Genomic DNA, 18109 nt, shown 5'->3' on the forward strand with positions numbered 1-18109 from the left:
ATATCTTTCCTTTTCTCTACTGGATTAGACAGACCTTTGTTTGTAAAGTAATGTCTCTGCTTTTTAATAAGCTGTCTAGGTTGGCTGTAGCTTGGTCATAACAAATTACATACATGTATACATATATGTAATTTATGTACTATAACTTGAAAAGTTATTTGAAACTTAAAGTATATAAGTGCAGTACCAAGGAAAGTGGAGTCCTCTGTCCTGGCAGAGAAGATTGATCACTGACATGGTTGACTTGCCAGTACTTGGTGATTTAAAACAAACAGAAGCAACTTTTAGTTGGTTTTATTATCATTTTTAATTTCTTTGCAGACACTGTATCCCTTTAATTCCTTTTAGTCAAAGACTACCAAGAACATACCCATAGTTGAACAAATTAGGTTTATTACTGATTGCAGTAGGGAGCATTCACACCATAGAAAAGCATGGAGTGTCTCAGTAAGAGAGTATTCAAAATAACTTTTTTAGGATTTAGACTTTAAGTGATTTGGGGTAAGGTCTAAGGAAAAAGAGGTTTGCTATAGACTGGAGTAATAGGACAAATTTATGATTTTATATCTCATTAAATCTTACTATAGGGAGGGCAAATAAGAATAAGAATAAAGTTGTAACTGGAGAGGTAATATAACTAAAACAGAAAATAAAACAAGACAAAAATGACCCTTGCAAGGCAATAAGAATAAACAAACTTAATTCAGCCTTGTTAATAGGTGGAGGAATGGATAAAAGATAATATTCTGTCTCTACAATTTCATTGGCAGCAGGTAGGGAAGTTGATCATGTTGCTGCTTTAGGGAAGCCATTTCCCATTCATTTCTCCCAACTGCAATCACTTCACTTCTACCTGTGTGTTGGTTTCAACTCTATTATGTGGGGCAAGATTGCACTTCTGTCCTATGGTCTATGCCTGTTTTTTTTTTTTTTTTCTGTTTTTAAAATTGGAGTATAGTTGTTTTACAATGTTGAGTTAGTTTCTGCTGTGCAGCAAAGTGAAACAGTTATTCATGTATCCTGTCTTTTTTGGATTTCCTTCCCATTTATATCACCACAGAGCACTGAGTAGACTTCCCTGTGCTATACAGTAGGTTCTCATTAGTTTTCTGTTTTATACATAGTAATGTATATATGGGGCTTCCCTGGTGACTCAGAGGTTAAGGCATCTGCCTGCAATGCGGGAGACGTGGGTTCGATTCCTGGGTTGGGAAGATCCCCTGGAGAAGGAAATGGCAACCCACTCCAGTATTCTTGCTTGGAGAACCCCATGGACGGAGGAGCCTGGTGGACTACAGTCCACGGGGTTGCAAAGAGTTGGACACGACTGAGCGATATCAATTGGCCTGTCTTAATTTCCAACATCTTATTTGACTTTTGCAACCCCAGTTCACTTCTCTCATCTTGCAATTCTTGGTTAAGGTGCAGTTGGAAACTCAGCTAAATTAGAGCTGTAGTATACTGTAGCTGACTGATAAAGGTCAGTTTTCACTCCAATTCCAAAGAAAAGCAATGCCAAAGAATGTTCAAACTACTGTACAGTTGCACTCATTTCACATACTAGCCAGGTAATACTCAAAATCCTTCAAGCTAGGCTTCAACAGGACATCAACTGAGAACTTCCAGATATACAAGCTGGATTTAGAAAAGGCAGAGGAACCAGAGATCAAATTGCCAACATCTGTTGGATCATAGAAAAAGCAAGGGAGTTCCAAAAAAATAAACATCTACTTCTTCTTCAATGACTATCCTAAGATCTTTGGCTAAGATGATAATAGCAGACCACCTCACCTGTCTCCTGAGAAACCTGTATGCAGGCCAAGATGTGACAGTTAGAACCGGACATGAAACAGACTGGTTCAAAATTGGGAAAGGAGGTATGTCAAAGCTGTATATTGTCATCCTGTTTATTTAACTTATACGCAGAGTACATCATGTGAAATGCCAGGTTGAATGACTTACAAGCTGGAATCAAGATTGCTGAGGGAAATATCAACAACCTCAAATATGCAGATGATACCACTCTAATGGCAGAAAGTGAAGAGGAACTAAAGAGCCTCTTGATAAGAGTGAAACAGGAGAATGAAAAACCTGGCTTGAAACTCAACATTCTAGAAGTTAAGATCATGCCTGCAGGTCCCAATACTTCATGGCAAGTAGATGGGAAAAAGTGGAAACAGTGACAGATTTTATTTTCTTGGGCTTCAATATCACTATGGAAGGTGACTGCAGCCATGAAATTAAAAGATGCTTGCTTCTTGGAAGATGAGCTATGACAAACCTAGACAACATATTAAAAAGCAGAGACAGCACTTTGCCAACTAAGGTCCATATATAGTCAAAGCTATGGTTTTTGTAGTAGTCATGTATGGGTATGAGAGTTAGACCATAAAGAAGGCTGAGCGCTGAAGAATTGATGTTGTCAAACTGTGGTGCTGGAGAAGACTCTTGAGAGTCCCTTGGACAGCAAGGATATCAAACCAGTCAATCCTAAAGGAAATCAGCCCTGAATATTCATTGGAAGAACTGATGCTGAAGCTGAAGCTCCTGTTCTTTGATCACCTGGTGCAAAGAGCTGACTCATTGGAAAAGACCGTGATGCTGGGTAAGATTGAAAGCAAGAGGAGAAGGGGATAGCAGAGGATGAAATGATTGGATGGCATGTCTAACTCAATGGACATGAGTTTGAGCAAACTCCAGGAAATAGTGAAGGACAGGGAAGGCTGGCGTACTCCAGCTCATGGGGTCACTAAGAATGGGACATGACTTAGCTACTGAACAACAAAAAATACTGTAGCTGGGACTTCCCCAATATCTCAGCAGTAAAGAACCCATCTGCAATGCAGGAGATGCAGGAGCCATGAGTTCAGTCCCAGGGTCCGGAAGATCCCCTGGATGAGGGCATGGCAATCCACTTCAGTATTCTTGCCTGGAAAATCCCATAGAGAGAGGAGCCTAGCAAGCTACAGTCCATGGAGTCACAAACAGCCCAACATGGCTGAAGTGACTGAGCACATGCACACACATACAGTAGCTGCTCCTGGACAGAGTGGATATAATCCATATGCAGTTACATTTAGTGGGATTTGATCCCTAGATAAAGCTAATTACAAATGTTGAGGTTATTTGAGCTTTGTGAGGGGCCAGATCTTAGTGGAATTAATTAAGGGGTGACTTCATAAAGAAGGTGATTTTGAGCATCAATATTATAGAGAGTATCATAGAATGAGTTTGGAAGTTTACCTTCCTCTGCAGTTTTCTGGAAGAGTTTGGCTAGGATAGGTGTTAGCTCTTCTCTAAATTTTTGGTAGAATTCAGCTGTGAAGCTGTCTGGACCTGGGCTTTTGTTTGCTGGAAGATTTCTGATTACAGTTTCAATTTCCGTGCTTGTGATGTGTCTGTTAAGATTTTCTATTTCTTCCTGGTTCAGTTTTGGAAAGTTGTGCTTTTCTAAGAATTTGTCAATTTGTTCCAAGTTGTCCATTTTATTGGCATATAATTGCTGATAGTAGTCTCTTATGATCCTTTGTATTTCTGTGTTGTCTGTTGTAATCTCTCCATTTTCATTTCTAATTTTATTGATTTGATTTTTCTCCCTTTGTTTGTTGATGAGTCTGGCTAATGGTTTGTCAATTTTATTCATCCTTTCAAAGAACCAGCTTTTGGCTCTGTTGATTCTTGCTATGGTCTCTTTTGTTTCTTTTGCATTTATTTCTGCCCTAATTTTTAAGATTTCTTTCCTTCTACTAACCCTGGGGTTCTCCATTTCTTCCTTTTCTGGTTTCTTTAGGTGTAGAGTTAGGTTATTTATTTGACTTTTTTCTTGTTTCTTGAGGTATGTATGTATTGCTATGAACTTTCCCCTTAGCACTGATTTTACAGTGTCCCACAGGTTTTGGGTTGTTGTGTTTTCATTTTCATTCGTTTCTATGCATATTTTGATTTTTTTCTTTCTTCTGTGATTTGTTGGTTATTCAGCAGTGTGTTGTTCAGCCTCCATATGTTGGAATTTTTAATAGTTTTTCTCCTGTAATTGAGATCTAATTTTACTGCATTATGGTCAGAAAAGATGCTTGGAATGATTTCAGTTTTTTTTGAATTTACCAAGATTAGATTTATGGCCCAGAATGTGATCTATCCTGCAGAAGGTTCCATGAGCACTTGAGAAAAAGGTGAAATTCATTGTTTGGGGGTGAAATGTCCTATAGATATCAATTAGGTCTAACTGGTCTATTATATCATTTAAAGTTTGTGTTTCCTTGTTAATTTTCTGTTTAGTTGGTCTATCCATAGGTGTGAGTGGGGTATTAAAGTCTCCCACTATTATTGTATTATTGTTAATTTCCCCTTTCATACTTGTTAGCATTTGTCTTACATATTGTGGTGCTCCTATGTTGGGTGCATATATATTTATAATTGTTGTATCTTCTGCTTGGATTAATCCTTAGATCATTATGTAGTGTCCCTCTTTGTCTCTTTTCACAGCCTTTGTTTTAAAGTCTATTTTATCTGATATGAGTATTGCTACTCCTGCTTTCTTTTGGTCTCTATTTGCGTGGAATATCTTTTTCCAGCCCTTCACTTTCAGTCTGTATGTGTCCCTTGTTTTCAGGTGGGTCTCTTGTAGACAACATATATAGGGGTCTTGTTTTTGTATCCATTCAGCCAATCTTTGTCTTTTGGTTGGGACATTCAACCCATTTACGTTTAAGGTAATTATTGATACATATGATCCCATTGCCATTTACTTTATTGTTTTGGGTTCTGGTTTATGTACCCTTTTTGTGTTTCCTGTCTAGAGAATGACAAAGATGCCACAAAAAAGAAAACTACAGGCCAATATCACTGATGAACATAGATGCCAAAATCCTTAACAAAATTCTAGCAATCAGAATCCAACAACACATTAAAAAGATCATACACCATGACCAAGTGGGCTTTATCCCAGGGATGCAAGGATTCTTCAATATTCGCAAATCAATCAATGTAATTCACCACATTAACAAATTGAAAAATAAAAGCCATATGGTTATCTCAATAGATGCAGTGAAAGCCTTTGACAGAATTCAACATCCATTTATGATAAAGACTCTCCAGAAAGCAGGAATAGAAGGAACATACCTCAACATAATCAAAGCTATCTATGACAAACCCACAGCAAACATCATCCTCAATGGTGAAAAATTGAAAGCATTTCCCCTAAAGTCAGGAACAAGACAAGGGTGCCCACTTTCACCACTACTATTCAACATAGTTCTGGAAGTTTTGGCCACAGCAATCAGAGCCTAAAAGAAATAAAAGGAATCCAAATTGGAAAAGAAGAAGTAAAACTCTCACTGTTTGCAGATGACATGATCCTCTACATAGAAAACCCTAAAGACTCCACCAGAAAATTACTAGAGCTAATCAATGAATATAGTAAAGCTGCAGGATATAAAACTAACACACAGAAATCCCTTGCATTCCTATACACTAATAATGAGAAAGTAGAAAAAGAAATTAAGGAAACAATTCCATTCACCATTGCAATGAAAAGAATAAAATACTTAGGAATATATCTACCTAAAGAAACAGAAGACCTATATATAGAAAACTATAAAACACTGGTGAAAGAAATCAAAGAGAAAAAAAAAAAAAGAAATCAAAGAGGACACTAATAGATGGAGAAATATACCATGTTCATGGATCCGAAGAATCAATACAGTGAAAGTGAGTATACTACCCAGAGCAATCTACAGATTCAGTGCAATCCCTATCAAGCTACCAGCGGTATTTTTCACAGAACTAGAACAAATAATTTCACAGTTTGTATGGAAATACAAAAAACTGAGAATAGCCAAAGCAATCTTGAGAAAGAAGAATGGAACTGGAGGAATCAACCTGCCTGACTTCAGGCTCTACTACAAAGCCACAGTCATCAAGACAGTATGGTACTGGCACGAAGACAGAAATATAGATCAATGGAACAAAATAGAAATCCCAGAGATAAATCCACTCACCTATGGACACCTTATCTTCGACAAAGGAGGCAAGAATATACAACAGATTAAAGACAATCTCTTTTACAAGTGGTGCTGGGAAAACTGGTCAACCACTTGTAAAAGAATGAAACTAGAACACTTTCTAACACCGTACATGAAAATAAACTCAAAATGGATTAAAGATCTAAACATAAGACCAGAAACTATAAAACTCTTAGAGGAGAACATAGGCAAAGCACTCTCCGACATAAATCACAGCAGGATCCTCTATGATCCACCTCCCAGAATACTGGAAATAAAAGCAAAAATAAACAAATGGGATCTAATTAAAATTAAGAGCTTCTGCACAACAAAGGAAACTATAAGCAAGGTGAAAAGACAGCCTTCGGAATGGGAGAATATAATAACAAGTGAAGCAACTGACAAACAACTAATCTCAAAAATATACAAGCAACTCCTGCAGCTCAATTCCAGAAAAAATAAATGACCCAATCAAAAAATGGGCCAAAGAACTAAATAGACATTTCTCCATGGAAGACATACAGATGGCTAACAAACACATGAAAAGATGCTCAACATCACTCATTATCAGAGAAATGCAAATCAAAACCACAACGAGGTACCATTTCACACCAGTCAGAATGGCTGCGACCCAAAAGTCTACAAGCAATAAATGCTGGAGAGGGTGTGGAGGAAAGGGAACCCTGTTACACTATTGGTGGGAATACAAACTAGTACAGCCACTATGGAGAACAGTGTGGAGATTCCTTAAAAAACTGAAAATAGAACTGCCTTATGATGCTGGGCATACACTCCGAGGAAACCAGAATTGAAAGAGACACATGTACCCCAATGTTCATTGCAGCACTGTTTATAATAGCCAGGACATGGAAGCAACCTAGATGTCCATCAGCAGATGAATGGATAAGAAAGCTGTGGTACATATACACAGTGGAGTATTACTCAGCCATTAAAAAGAATACATTTGAATCTGTTCTAATGATGTGGATGAAACTGGAGGCGATTATACAGAGTGAAGTAATCCAGAAAGAAAAACACCAATACAGTATACTAACACATATATATAGAATTTAGAAAGATGGTAACGATAACCCTATATGTGTGACAGCAAAAGAGACACTGATGTATAGAACAGTCTTTCGGACTCTGTGAGAGAGTGAGAGGGTGGGATGATTTGGGAGAATGGCATTGAAACATGTATAATGTCATATAAGAAACGAATCGCCAGCCTAGGTTCAATGCAGGATACAAGATGCTTGGGGCTGGTGCACGGGGATGACCCAGAGAGATGGTATGGAGAGGGAGGTGGGAGGGGGTTTCCAGATGGGGAACACGTGTACACCTGTGGTGGATTCATGTTGATGTATGGCAAAACCAATATAGTATTGTAAAGTGAAATAAAGTAAAATAAAAATTAAAAAAAATAAAAGTAATGAATGAATAGATAAGAAAAAAAAAAGAGTAACAGCTCAGTATTTATTATTCCACTTAGTTGAATGAGTATAAATAAAAACCTAAAACTGGTGCCAGTGATTATCATGACTATTTTCAGAATTAAAAATTGAAACCAAAGATAACTGGACAAAGGGCATTTCAATAATAAGAGTAGGTATTATTTACTGAGTACTTAGATGATAGATACTTCCCTAAGTGCTTTTTTCATTATTCATTTCTCACATCAGCTATTTGAGGATATTATAACTCCATTCTATGAAAAGGCATAGTCTAACTTCCATCCTCTTGACTGTGGATCAGCCGTGGTAACTTACTGTTGAATAGATTGCATTGACAGTTATAGGGCATGACTTCGGAAACTAGGTTAGAAACAGTGATATAATTTTATTCTGGCTCTTTTGAGGACATACACCTTTGGAGGCCTGAACTACCATGTAAGAAGTCCAGCTATTCTGAGGCCAATATGCTGAAGAGAAATGATCATGTGGAGAGATCACATAGAGGAAGATGTCCAAGGAACCCCAGTTTCCAACCCCAAGCTCTTGAAGTGTTCACTTTGTGAATATAGAAGCCTTTGAGCTTACAGTCGTAGCCACTAACTTAATGTCAACCTCACAAGAGACCTTGACACAAAACCACCCAGCCCAGATACTCCTGACTTCCTGACCTGTAGAAATCATTATAAATCATTATAGTTGTTTTAAGTATTAAGTTTTAGGATCATTTTTATACAATAAATAACTAAGGTAGGGTATCTTGGAAATTTTGGAATTTGGGTTAATAACTGGAATTTCTGTCTCAAAAGTATGTAAAGCTCATGTCTGAAAATGTAAGGCAAGAAAGGATTTAGAAGGTAGGTGTTACTGAATTTATGGCATCTTTTACTCTTGAGAGTGATTTTAGTATAGGTCTGTGGAATGGAAAATCACTGAATTGGGTGTCAGAAAACCTACATTTAGAATTCAGCTCTGCCAGTCCTACCTGTGTGACATGGGGAAAACCACATAACCTTCTGACTGTTACTTTTCTTCTTGCTAAAAACAAAGATGTAGAAATTCAGTACACAGTTCTTGGCAACACATTTTTAGAATAACATCTAGAGACTGGAGTATATCAGAGGAGAGTGATGAAGGGTCAGGAAACCATGTCAAATGGGAAATAGGTGTTGAAACTGAAGGAGTTTCATCTAAAAAAAGGACTATTAGCTTAATTTCTCCTTTAAGATATTTTGAACAACTTTAACATAGAACAGGAAGTAGATTGATTTTGTGTATCTTTTGAGGGCAAACAGGAAACTATGGTTGATAATCATGACAAATCTAGATTTTAGTTGATTAGGGATTCCCTTTTAAATAATTAGTTATTAGAAAATACTGTTTGAGAGCCCTCGGCTGCAGAAATGCCCAGACAAAGAAAGCTTGATTGTTTTTTCTGGTTTCAATACTGGGAAACTATAATGTATTAACTCTATGGACATCTTCAAGATGGCCAAACCCAATTCTCTAAAATTCCTTTTATATTTCCTCTAAGCATCTCTTTATAAAATGATATTGTTCTTCTTTATTGCATATGCAATATATTCATTAATGATATAACACAGATAAGCAAAAAGAAAGAAATATTACCAATAATGTCTAAATTATCACCATTTAGAAGTCACTATAAATATTTCAGTATATATCTTCCAAGTTTTTTTTGTGTGTGACCACATTTATTCTTATGCATGCATGTAACAAAATTGAAGTTATATACTAAACACTATATCTTTTTCTCCATTTGGTGCCTCCTCCTTTGTAAATAAATTACTTAGACAACATTTTTTGTTATTCATATTCAACCTTGAACATATTAATAATATTTGCTTTCTGATTAAAAGTCTTATTGATGATAGAACATTTGCAAAATATATGTAATTTCAAAAAGAAAATATAAAACTACTTATTATTTCAAGGGACTTCCCCAGTGGCTCAGCGGTAAAGAATACACCTGCAATGCAGGAGATGCAGGTCAGTCCCTGGGTCGGGAAGATCCCCTAGAGGAAGAAATGGCAACCTATTCTAATATTCTTGCTGGGAAAATCCCATGGACAGAGGAGCCTGGAGGGCTACAGTCTGTCGAGTCACAGAGTTGGACATGACTGAGCACAGCACATTATTTCAAGACTCAGGACCATTAACATTTTGTTGGAAATTCTGTCTTCTGTACATAATTTTTTCTGAAAAAATATATTGGTGTTTCTCACTAACATGCCAAAATAAGTTTACTTAACATCCGTCACTTCACACGTTTTGTTTTTAATATTGACTTCTCTATCCCTTCATATATGAAAATATCTTTACATATTCTTAATTTGTGAAAATTGCTCATATATTCTAGAAAATTTGCCTAATAACTATTCTAATACTACTGTATACTTTTTCAGTCATCTACATATAATTTTTGTACTGTGTTTAATTAATTTCCAGTGAAATGCTTTAGATAATCTTAACCAACACTGCTTTAGCCCTTGTATTGGTACTAGGTTCCTTTTAAATAATATTTTGAAATTTTATTCACTGTGTTAAGTTTGATGAGGTCAGTAAGGTTAGGGGCTAAGAGAAAACAAATGTAAGTTTTCTTTGAATGAGCTAATACTTAGTGCCCTGTACACTCTTCTTTTTGTGATGTTCATGTGTTTAGCTATGTTATACATTGGTTGTTTTCATATGAAAGATCAAAAGAAGAGACGTAATCTCCTTTGTGTTATTTTTTTAAAATCACAACTAACCAGGCTTCTTAAAAATGTTCGTAATCATATCCACATTGTAACATTAAGGCAAAGTGCATTCATTTGATTGCCTTCTATAGGGAATCAGTGTTTCTGAAAGTAGGATGCGTCAGAATGAGAGGACCTGTGCATCAGAATCACTTGGGATGTTTTTTATATTTCATATTCCTGGGCACCACTCTTTGGGGGTATGGCAGGAGGTAAGGGAGTCTGTATTTTCACGTACTTGCCAGGGAATACTGTATGTTAAAGTTTGAGAAGAACTGCTTTACTCAGATAAGCCGTGCTGCAGTAACATGCATCAAAACTTGATAGATGTGGTCATTGGGCATCTTGTCTCAGTTGGTAGTTCATAGGACCTATTTCATTTATAGGAAATTAAAGACTAGGTTAACCTTTTTTTTTTTCCTATGAGAAAACTTACTTAAAAATTACCTACCTCCCTAGAACACAAATTAGTGATCCTTTGTCAAGTTTCTTTTTCTGATTTGCCTTTTTTGCCTTTTGTGCATGCATGCTCAGTCATGTATCTTTGTGACCCCATAGACTGTAACCTGCCAGACTCCTCTATTCATGGAATTTTCCAGGCAAAAATATTGGAGTGGTTTGCCATTTCCTTTTCCAGGGTATCTTCCTGACCCAGAGATCTAACCCACGTCTCCTGCATTTGCAGGCAGATTCTTTGCCACTGTGCCACCTGGGAAGCCCAATATTGCCTTCTTATCTAACAGTACTCTCTTCATTGGGCTTCTCAGGAGGCTCAGTGATAAAAAAGCCGCCTGCCAATGCAAGAGGCATGGGTTCAGCCCCTGGGTCAGGAAGATCCCCTGGAGAAGGAAAGGCAACCCACTCCAGTATTCTTGCCTGGAAAATTCCATGAACAGAGGATCTTGGAAAGCTACAGTCCATGGGGCCATAAAAGAGTCAGATAAGGCTTAGTGACTAAAACAATGACAGCAACAACAAATCTCTTCTTTGAAAGTGTTTGGATTCATGTGCCCTTTTATTCTGATGAATTGACTATAGGCCTTCATTCATGAGAGGACCATATGTTTTAAGTTTTAGAAAATTAAAAATTAAAGACCATAAATGGTCAATTTTGCCCCTTTTCTTTGTTCCTAAGGATAGTGTAAAATAACTTATACAACTTAAGTAATTTATGATTTTATCTTTTGCTGGTATTGGTGCCTTTGTGCCATGTTGTAAGTAGTTATTGTTGCTTTCTTGGAGAAAACATGACTTTCTAGCTTCTTATCTTCTTCTTGGTGGTATTGAGCTACATTGCACAGATTATGGGGCTGAGGACAATATGGGTCATTGGTGAGGGAACCCATCATTGTTGTCTGCGGTGGATGATGGTGACTGCATTCTCATGAGTAAAAAGCAAGGAACATAGCCTATCCAACAAGTAAGTGACATGAGTAAATTAGACTAAAATTAGTTCTGAGAGAAAAAATGGTAGTGTATGGAGCCTAAGTTTTCTAAGGACTACTGTAACTCAGGCTGCTAGTACTGCTAAGACACTGCTAGTACCTTTCAACGTGGGAGTGACGGGAAAAATCCTCTTTATTATGGTCAACGGTGAGTCATTTGTAGGTAACCACTTCCATGTAACTGTTGTTTTGAGTTAATCTTCAACCCTTTAGGTTGAGATAGAGTTTGTTTTTTATTTATAGGCAGTAATATGAGAAATGAAGGTGATTGAAGCATGTTTATTGATTTCAAAAAGCCTTGGTAACGTTTCTACTAGGAGCTCTATTAAGAGCTGAAATTGGCTTTGGCAAACATATGTGCTTAGTCTCTCAGTTGTGTCCGACTCTTTGCGACCCCATAGACTGCAGCCCACCAGGGTCCTCTGTCCATGGGGATTCTCCAAGCAAGAACACTGGAGTGGGTTTTCATGCCCTCCTCCAGAGGATCTTCCCAACCCAGGGATTGAACCCCAGGTCTCCTGCATTGCGGGCAGAACTTTACCATCTGAGCCACCAGGGAAGCCCAGAAAATCTCTTGAGTGTTTGTGTTCACAAAGTTGAGAGTGAACTGGCCACTCCAAGGAACTGTGTACTAACCATGACTGACATCTAAAAGAAAGGATTCCTCTGCATCACTCCATGGTTATTGTAAGCATTAAATACAACATGTTTCCTGGGAAAGAAAAGATCTGGGAACAATGTAAAGAGGAGCTCTCCTGTACATTAGTTTTATCCTTTTCAGTGTATTTCAGTGTAAATGTAATGAACAACTGCTCTGTGCTAGGTGCTTTTAGCAGTGGAATAGTGGAAAAAATTAAGATTAGTCTCATAGTAATTTAGAACAGCTTTATTGAGATATAATAAGCATACTACACAATTTCCTTATTTAAATGTGTGCAATTCAGCGGTCTTTAGTATATTCACAGACTTTACAATACTCAATTTAGTTCAGGACATATATATATATATATTTTTTACTAAGCAATTACTTAGGTCCAGAGTGGGAAGAACTTCCTTGGCTCCATCCTTAGATCTGTTTCTTCCCTCAGAATACTGGTACCTACTGTTTACTAAGCACCACCTGCTCTAGGTTCAGATCTGTGCCTAGTTACTTTATAAATGTTACCTCATTATATGCTGCCAATAGCTGTGGAAATTAGTTTTGCTCCTTCCTTATATGCAATGACAATAATACCTAAATACCTAGCATTTATTGAGTGTAGTTATCTTATTATATGGAAATGTACTTCTCTATACTCCCATTTTCCTTTACACTCCCTTTCCTACCAGTGATTAATTCTGTACCTTTTTTTTTTTTTTTAACTCCAGCTTTTATCCCATGCTCTTCCTCTAGCTCTTGATGCCTACTGGGCTTTTTTCATGTGTGTGAAGAAGGGTAGAGATATAGGAGCAATTAAGATTTTTAAACTGACAAGAATCACAAAGTCTAGATGCTTTATTTATTTCATACAAATTTTTTATTGGGAGAGAAAGTTCCCATACACAGACAGACAAGGTGAATGCAAGACTACTAGTGGGGTATGGCCAATAATGGTTGCTTCATGCTCTCAGTTCTGATGCATTTTCCTTTTACAATCTTTTAGGTGTTTATTATTTTCCCTCTAAGATTTGCCTTTTCTTCTTAAGAGGGACCTAACTATCTGACCAATTAGCCAGCTTCTATGTAATATGAGATAATTCTTGTGTGTTTCTATAACAAACTAGTCCTCTTGTTTAAAAAAAAATGTAAAAACAAATCATTTTTAAGTGCCACAGGAGAAATGTGTGTGACTGTGTGCTAAAGTGTCAGTGGTAAGGATAAGGAATAGAAAAGGTTTCTGTGACTATGACAGATGTATTTGGTGTTGAGTCGCTCAGTCGCCAACTCTTTGCTACCCCTTGGACTGCAGCACACCAGACTTCCCTGTCCTTTGCCATTTCCCGGAGCTTGCTCAAACTCATGTCCATTGAGTCGGTGATGCCATCCAACCATGTATAAGAAGAAAGAAAACAATTTTTTTCTCAAAACACAGTATACAGAAATATTCAGGTTGTCTAACTTTCTGGCACTGATTTAGATATTTTATGTATTTTCTGGTAAACAATTAATAATGGAGCCAATTTCTCTATTATTCTAAATTTAGGGATAATGAGTTTTTGTTGTTGTTGTATATGTTTTTTAGGCTGTGGGAAGAGGTTTGCTAATGTAAGTGTCAATTACAAGAAAAGCTTTGCCATTCTTATAATTAATGATTAAATCTGAACTATCTTAAACGAAAGGTATAAATGAGTAAGAAGCTGAAGTGTTCATTTTAAAATTAAGTCTTTATACCACTTTTACTGTTTTTTAGTTAAAAAGAAAACAGTTTGAATCTGTAATTTCAGGTCAGTTCCTTTGATAATTACTTCTATAATGTATTTTTTTTTAAACAGAGATAATTAATGTATTTTATTTGTCCATCTCAACTTCATATACTGTCATTCTGGGTTTGATATTTTTCTCCAATGATATACAAAGAAACATGTTCTAATGATTTTTATTTTATTTTTTTCTAGGAGTCAGAGAATAATAAGTTATGTTCCCTATATTCCTTCCGAAATACCTCTACCTCACCACACAAGCCTGACGAAGGGAGTCGGGACCGCGAGATAATGACCAGTGTTACTTTTGGAACCCCAGAACGCCGCAAAGGGAGCCTTGCCGATGTGGTGGACACACTGAAACAGAAGAAGCTTGAGGAAATGACTCGGACTGAACAAGAGGGTATGTGTGGACTTCACTGTTGGGCTTTATTCTTTTAAAGATTCCAGCTTAAAAAAAAATGAGTGGGATTTCAAGGGCCAGAGAAGTGCATAATTGGCACTAGCAAGGAAAAAGTTATTCAGAGGTTACCATGGTGATGGCAGATTGTGATCCATTAGAAGTGTTAGGCAGATAGTTCCATTTTTCTACAACTCTGTGCATTTTACTTGATTCTTATAATAACAAATCAAGGTTTTAAACTGACTATAAGCCTTGCTCTGGAAAAAGGTAGTATAGGTATTTTCTCAGCTGCAACACTATTTTTCATTTTTTCTTCCTGTATTTCCTTTTAATGGATAGTATTTTATTATGAAAATATCAACTGTTTAAAAAGAAAAAAAAAGCCTAATTTATTTATCCTTATTTTTATAAATATTATAAACTTATAAATATTATTATTTTACCTTCAAATGTTGTAGAATTGAGAGTTAAGGGTTTCTAATATTGATAAAACAGTGTTCAAGGAGAGAATTCTGTGACACATGACATCTACTGAGACATCCACCTTCTCTCCTCTCTCTACAAGAGTCCGCTTAGGTTAACTTAGGTCCTAAAAAGTAGATGAAAGGAGACTCTATAATAATATGTTTAAATGAATCAACTGTAAGTGATTGCTATCCTATGTATGTTCTTTCATTTTTTATGTACAGATTTTAGACTTTAAAATATAGAGTAATTAATGGCTCTGAATCACTACTTATATGTAAGTTAAATTTAAACCTCTGTGGTACTGTAAGGAAATGGGTATTTGATATAAGGGAATTTTTCATGTAACTTAATTTTATTCCATAAAAGACTCAAAAATTTAAGAATTTCAGATTAATTTTTGTTACCTGTTCACAACATCAGCAATCCTGATGGAAGTTTCTGAAATGTATTATGTTTCCCAGGCTTACTAACTAGATTATATGGTGCAAAATGTAAATTTTTTTTGATGACTCAGGGTCATGAGGCAGTAGACTATAAATTCCAATTCCTGTCTAACAATCATGTGACCCTGGGTAAATTTTTCAATCTCCCTGAATCACAAAATTTAAAATTTTGTATGGTAGTAACCTGACTTCTTAAACATTTTGAGAATTAACTATAATAATTAATATGGGTCATTTGAGGTATTATGATGATTGTTGTATTATAAATGTCAATTACTTTACCATGCTATAATGTAATGATGCCCCCAGAGATCATTGAGATGATTAGGACAGTTGCTTTACAGTTATTTCTCTGCAATTATGAAACTTTGGAGTTCCTCTGTGTGCTTGATTTAGATACCCTTTTTGACATGCACGTGCATGCGCGTGCGCGCGTGTTTGTGTGTGTGTGTGTGTGTGTGTGTGTGTTGGTTTCTCTTCCTTTAATATCAGGTTTCAGGCTATAACTTTACTTAGTTGTGAATAATTTCTAATTTGCCTCTTATATTTATCTTTCAGTTATTTAATTAGATGATCATAACACTCTAGACACTATTTAAAATATGAATGCACATTTCTGGGTGAGTTGCTGAGAGATTCTGGGCAATACACATACTCTTCAGTTCATAGACTCTGTACTGACTCTTCTGGCTCTTCAGAGACTTTATACTTCTCATTCATGCCTATGTTCTAGAATAACTGAGGTTGCCGGGTCGATAAACTCTGAATAAATGAGATTGCTTGATTACTTTTGTGATTCATCAAAAAGACGGTTTTAGTTCTATAAGAAAGTACTTTTCAACATACTTTAGAGGGTTCTGTTATGTAAAAATAAAGAAATTGATTTGTGATGATATTTTAGGGGGAAGGGTCTAGACTGTTAGGGAATTTAAACTCATTCTTCTCTTGTAAGTAATGATTAGTTTACTTTTCCTCTTCATTACTGTGTGTTATAGATTTGATTTAAGAATGGCACTTTCAATATGAGACCTCTCATTTAAGAGTCCTTTATCATTATATTCCTATTATTAAAGAATGTTTTTTATGTATATTACAGAGCTTTGTTTTCTAAAGTACATATATTTTAGGCATCAGAAATTCAGACATTTTTAGTGCATATCAACATATATAGTCCACTAAGTACAAATATGAAATGATAAAAAGTGTGCTCATCAAACCTACAGATTCCAAAAATCTAGGAGAAATGCTGAATATAATGTATGAAAGAAACAAAAACTTGAAAGTTTTTGAAAAACCCAAAATATAAACTTTAACACATCAAGATAAAACTTAATAGATGTTACTGTCAAGTCCAGAGGCTTTGACCAAAATTCCTATCTGCGCAAGTAATTACTGGAGAAAATTTAAATAGCAGACACACGATTAAAAAAAAAACACCTAGTATGAGTTTTAGGTGATAGAGCAATGGAGTCAGTATGGTGAATATTGCCAAAAAATTGACAGTGCTATCCTAGTCAGCATTACAGAATTAATGTATGTAATTACATACCTAGAATTCCAGTATGTAAGATTCAAGAGGCCTCAGTCTCACCAAACTTCTTGCTCAATAGAATGCATCTCAAGTATTGTGTTAAGGTGAGAATTACTACACTTTAAGAGGAATTCAGAAGCATTGGAATATTCTCAGAGAACAATCAATATTAGAATAGATACAGTAATATAATAAGAAGAATAATTGGAGGAGCTAGTAATATTATCATATAATATTATATATCACATATTTTACTTGATAATAGGACCAATTATCTGACAGTGTAGCTGTCCAGGTATGGAAAACTTTCTTTGGAAGGCAATAAATTACCTTTGGAGGTATGCAGAAATCTTAATTGCTATCTTTAAAGGTTATTGTAGAGGAGAGGTGATTGGTCTTTTTCTTCCAAGACTATGAATTTTTATGAACTAAATATGCTTATTTAGTATTCTGTAGTTCATGGCATATTTTTAATAGCCCTAATCAAGAGCTTCATAGTATCATGATTATTTTTCTACAAGTTTTTTTTCTTATTATGCAAGGTGCTACATTAAAACTGAGGGATTCTTACCATGTTGCTTTCTTTTTTTGGCTGTGGATCCCTTTGGAGGGTTGATGATGCCTACAAGTCTATCCTTATTTTAAATGCATAAAGTAAAATTCATGGAATTATAGAGAAAATGAATTATATTAAAATGTTAATTTAAAAATTTTGTGATATGGCAGGAAGTACTATTTTACTAATGGATTAAACACAAGATCGAGTGGAAGGACTAAAAATATACTTTTGAAGTAGTGATAAGCATAAAAGGTATTTTGAGATAATCTTCAAGTACAATGTAATCTATATATTGTTATTCTATTGATTATAATCTCACAGATACTGTGAATTTATTCTTTGTTGCCTGCTTTGATAATTTAAAGAAATCAGTTTCAGTTAAAAATATTGGTGAAAAATATATATTTTTTCCATCCAAATTTGCAGACTTCCTGAATTCTAGGGACAGATTCTTGGGGTCTGCGGAACCTAGGTAGAGAACCACTATGCTACATGATATTGCATACCTATCATGAGTAAAGCAAAGGTCTCTAAATTTAAAGAGTTTATATCCTAGTAAAAGGTATAAAACACAGACAAAATGAACCCTAATTCAATGTTGTTTAATATGTTGTTTAAAGTTCCATGAGTGCTATGTGGATAAAATGT

General features: G+C 35.7%; 1 protein-coding gene across 50 annotated transcripts in view; it reads left to right on the plus strand.

Moving 5' to 3' along the window:
- The window catches only part of SOX6 (SRY-box transcription factor 6), a 715111-nt gene that overhangs the window by 318447 nt on the left and 378555 nt on the right, over positions 1-18109 (plus strand). For all 50 annotated transcript variants that reach the window (XM_069554258.1, XM_069554268.1, XM_069554273.1 and 47 more), the window contains one exon: positions 14253-14460. In XM_069554258.1, the coding sequence (XP_069410359.1) occupies positions 14253-14460 (208 nt within the window). The remainder of the gene's footprint in view (positions 1-14252; positions 14461-18109) is intronic.

The sequence above is a fragment of the Ovis canadensis genome, chromosome 15 (genome assembly GCF_042477335.2).
Source record: "Ovis canadensis isolate MfBH-ARS-UI-01 breed Bighorn chromosome 15, ARS-UI_OviCan_v2, whole genome shotgun sequence".
Classification (NCBI taxonomy): Eukaryota; Metazoa; Chordata; class Mammalia; order Artiodactyla; family Bovidae; genus Ovis; species Ovis canadensis.